Source organism: Oncorhynchus kisutch, linkage group LG10 (assembly GCF_002021735.2).
Source record: "Oncorhynchus kisutch isolate 150728-3 linkage group LG10, Okis_V2, whole genome shotgun sequence".
Taxonomy (NCBI): domain Eukaryota; kingdom Metazoa; phylum Chordata; class Actinopteri; order Salmoniformes; family Salmonidae; genus Oncorhynchus; species Oncorhynchus kisutch.
In genome coordinates this window covers 24,281,851-24,286,653 of record NC_034183.2, presented here as the reverse complement: position 1 = coordinate 24,286,653, position 4,803 = coordinate 24,281,851, and the positions used below count along the sequence as shown (strand labels likewise).

General features: G+C 41.2%; 1 protein-coding gene across 1 annotated transcript; it reads left to right on the top strand.

Moving 5' to 3' along the window:
• Nucleotides 1-457: 457 nt before the first annotated feature.
• On the top strand, nucleotides 458-3,535 carry LOC109897493 (doublesex- and mab-3-related transcription factor A2-like). The gene is made up of 2 exons (XM_020491993.2): nucleotides 458-1,348; nucleotides 1,679-3,535. The coding sequence occupies exons 1-2, from the start codon at nucleotides 901-903 to the stop codon at nucleotides 2,524-2,526; spliced, it is 1,296 nt and encodes a 431-aa protein (XP_020347582.1). The 5' UTR covers nucleotides 458-900; the 3' UTR covers nucleotides 2,527-3,535.
• Nucleotides 3,536-4,803: the final 1,268 nt, after the last annotated feature.

Below are 4,803 nucleotides of genomic sequence, written 5' to 3'. Positions count from 1 at the left end.
CTGTCTCGAAAAAGGTGTAAATAAAATTGAAGGATCTATAACGGCTTTTTATACAAGTAAGACACGTGATGCACAACATCATGAAAATGAATCAAGCAAATTAATATAGATATACTTCAGATAGCCTAGGCCTATCGAATTATTGCCTGAAAATGTCTCTATTGAGAAAAGTGCATTTCATTTGATCTTGGGAATCTTTTCCCATAATATTTCCCATAATAAATATGACTTAATTGAAAATGTAGTTCCATTTGTTTTGAAATTCGAGTTTGTTAAAAATAATGTATTTTAGCTCTGCAGGATCCCATTCAGATTCTAAACACTTGTTATTTGAGAAAGAACTCTGGTGGACACAGTAGAAAAGGGGACAAGCCAATCAGATTGCACCTTCCCCGTTTGGCCAATGACAGGCGCCACATTGTTGTCAAATTTGTCTAATGAAAACGTAGGAGCAACAATGGAGAGAGAGAGAGGATCTGTATCTAGTGGCAATCTCTTGAGTAAGTTAGTGTCTCACGCTGGTGCGAGTATAGCAACCTCGGCTCATTTTGGTGAAATTAAGTTAAACAGGGGAGAGCACGTCTCTTGGATTTCTCCTCGTAAATGACACGTTTAAAGTTCTATTTCTGTATATATTGTTGCAGAGATCATCAAGTATTGACAGGTTGCACGGCGTTTTTATACCTCATTAGCGTAAATTGACAAACAGGTCCTTTATCTTGGTGAAGCTTTAGGCGAGGCTACATTCTGTTCTCTTCAATGGACAGAAAACACCGGTAGAAGATTACTTAATAAGTTGTGCAGATATGTTGAAAACTATTCAGCTGTTGTGAACAATCATCGATACATCATCGCGTTACTTTTTTCCAATTGATAGTAGATATTGGTCAGCGACAGGACATGGATCTGAGACCAGAGCTCTCCACAGCGCCGTCAGGATCTCAGGTCCACCCTGGAGCCGGAGGGTCTGTCAACATCCCCGTCTCCATGGCCAGTAGCCTCCTGCGGGGTCCGATGCTATATCGCACAACGGAGAAGTATCCTCGCACCCCGAAGTGCGCCCGCTGCAGGAATCATGGCGTGGTATCTGCGCTGAAGGGCCATAAACGTTATTGCCGCTGGAAGGACTGTATGTGCGCCAAATGCACCCTAATCGCCGAGAGACAGCGCGTCATGGCCGCACAAGTGGCTCTCCGTCGACAACAAGCTCAGGAGGAGAACGAAGCCCGGGAGCTGCAGCTCCTGTATGGGACAGCAGAAGGGCTAGCTCTGGCGGCCGCCAACGGCATTATACCACCTCGTCAGAATTATGAGGTCTTTGGTTCTATCAACAACGAAAGTAACTCAGGTGAGTGGATTTATAGATTATCCTGCTCAGATTAGCCTGCTCATAAACATGAATATGCCTAAATATTGGTGGAAGGTTGGTCAGGTTGTTTTGTGCGTAAATCCTGTGCATAAGCATGTGCTTTGCTTTTGGTAACTTTGAAGAGTAATGTAAAGGACCCTGATAGAGAAATAATGTTCTGATGTGAAATTGGCATTTAATTTACCAAACTGTCAAGTTAATGTGAAAATATTGGTAATGGTAACAATATCAAACGTAGCCTATTAGGCGCCTCTTTAATTTGAGTGACATCAACATCTCATCGTTTCGTTTTTTATGTATCTATTTCAGATTTAAGAATGCAGAAGTATGAATTGTTTCCGAAGTCCCAAATGTCGGCATCAGTGACCCAGCAGCAGACGTTGGGCAAATCGGTTTCCACTGACAGCGAACCAGGGATCTCCTCCCCAGACGCGCGTCATGGCTCTGGCTCTGAGAATGGAGACGGAGAGTCGTTCATCAGCTCTCCTGTCTCCAAGGCTCTGAAAGACGGAGAGGACACCCCGGGTTCGATTAGCCCCCTAGGTTCTGACTCGGGTTCGGAGACCGACAAAGATGATCAAGAACCCTCCCCATCATCGGCCGCATCCAGGCAAATGAACCCAATCGACATCTTGACCAGAGTGTTCCCCAGCCACAAGCGCAGTGTTCTGGAATTGGTTCTACAAGGCTGCGGGAAAGACGTGGTGCAGGCCATCGAGCAAATTCTCAACAACAGTGGACAAGCCAAGGCCCCCGAGCAGGTGTGGACAGCAGAACGCATACTCCAGAGCGCACAGCCTCCCCTCTCCTCCACTCCAAGGCCCATGTTACCGGGAGCCATGACGCTGAGCAACCGCTCCGCCTTCTCTCCACTGCAGCCAAACGCGCCACACTTTGGCGCTGATCCCAGCACCTACCCCCTGAGCACTCATCTAGGACTAAACCCCTTGCGTCTGGCCTACTCGGCCCACAGCAGAGGGCTCACCTTCATGACACCATACTCCACCACGGGGTTGATGCCAACTCTGGGCTTCAGGCCGCCCATGGACTACGCATTCAGTGACCTCATACGGGACAGGACACTCTTGCACAAGGACCAGGGGTACACCAATGGGCTGTACAGGCCCCTCGGCAACAACAACACAGACAAACCGTGAGACTGAGAATGTACAATGTGTCATGAACTCAGTCGTGTTGGGACTATGATTCAAGTGGACACATTCAGAGAGGGACACTGTATTTGTAGCCACAAGTGTTGAATGTTATGGAGAGATCAGTAACGTGTTTGGCTATTGCACTGCTGTACATAATGCTTTGCTTTTAGTCGGTTTGCTTGCCCAAAATGGCATCGGAAACCAAGCTCACTTATATATAACTTTGTTTTCTTAGAGATAGACTATTATTCCTTATACATATGTATTGCTATAAATCCCCCGCCAAGTGTGTAACCTGAAAATATCTAGTCAAAGTATTTTGTCTGAAAATATTACTTAAAGGGGTTGCAAATCCCGAAAAACGGACAGGCAAACTATTCATCACACCATAATGTATGCAGTCGCATTATAATCGAGTGCATATATGGAGAAGATACAAATTCTAACTTCGATATGATTCCTGTAAATTGTGGGGTTTCGATATTGAAAAAGTGGTCGCAACCCAAATTCACTTTCAAATAAAAGTGGGTTGTTTGATGATCCTGGTGCAATTGTTGCTTTTACCTTTTCATTCCGAGTAATTATTTTCTGGAAGAAAACATCCAACCTTACTAACGAATTGTTACTCAATATTTTTTAGTAGCATACATCCATGCTTAAAAAACGTTTAAGTGGGGTGTCTTAAATTATTACCATAACGTGTAAATTACTGACGTTGAACATTTAAAAACGTAAGCTTAATTGTAAAACTATTGATGTATTGGCATTCCTTTTCTGACTTAGTTTTATTGTTTCTCCAACAGTACAGTGTATATTGAATTTGATTATATAAGATTATTATATTACAGTTGACTTTACCTGTGTACTTGACCCAGCATTTATCAGCTACAACCGTTCTTCTCTATTTTGTGAAATTGCATTTTTTTTGTCCTGAAAAGTCTATTGGCTTTTCTGTCACAAGCTGTACCGTCACATGTGGAATTGCTGGAAATAAATGTTATTTTATACAAAATGATTTCCAATTATTTCTAGGTACTAATATAGCATTTATTTTCACACACACGAACGCGCACACGTGCGCACACACACACACACACTTAATATTAGGCTATTGTCGTTATTAGTCTATTATTTGCAGTAATTATATAGTGCTTATAAGAATATGTAGCCTTAACTTTTATCGTGCAGAAACTTGTCTTGTCTCATCATTACAATATTGTCATTCTCCATTTTTCCTTTATTCGTTTATGATGATCGTATAGATTTATAGACTCAGTCTTTGGAAACGGAAAAACACAGGGAACTGGCAAAGCACACATTCATTTAGGAATTAAAAGTCCACAACACTTGGAATATGATGCTGTAGAAACATAATATCTCTTGCTCGCCGGAATCGAAGTGTTTACTCACGGCAGACAAATACTGTATAACAATGTAAACAAAGTATTTGACAGTGTGCCTTCATAATGCCAAACAGAAAACGAAACCCAACACCTATTGAGAGGCCCCTTATCCCACATTGCATTGCTTTGATAGCTTTCATTTAACTGGAAATACATCACCTTTGTTATTAGATTAATGAATTATTAGATTATTAGATTAATGAATGAATTAATATCTGTCCATTGATATATGTACAAAATAAGAATAAATGTTCAATAGACTTAGGCTATATTCGATGACAAACAATTCCAATATGTTTCATAGGCCTACATCTTGACCCAATTAAATGTTCCCTTTTAATTTGCTATCTGTTTTTTTCCTTTGCTTTTATACAATGTGCAATGTTTAAAGTGCATACAATGATACTCTGTGTCAAAGCATTATTCCATACATCAAACAGCAACTATGTAAACATGGTAGACTTTTGTTTTATTATAGACATGGCTTGGTTACATCTGATCATCGTTAGCCGTTTAGTAGACTAAGAACAGTTATGCTACAATGGTTTACGGTCCAATGCAGCCATTCTTATCTCAATATCAGATATTTTCTGGGTAACAATTAAGTACCTTACTGTAATTGTTTACAATTAAATTGGCCAAAAAGAAACAAGAAGAACTTCTTAGCATAGAGCAATATCTCAAGCAAGAATTCTGCTAGGACTGTCTGGGAGTGGTCTGAGTGGGAGGGGAATCCTGAAAATGAATTGTTATTGGCAGAGAGGTTTGGGACTCTCTTTCTTATTGGTCTATTAACTAATTTACTGCATGATGATGTCACCACGGAAGGGCAAACGTAATCCCACCTAAACAGGCTGAAATTTCAAAACAGCACTGT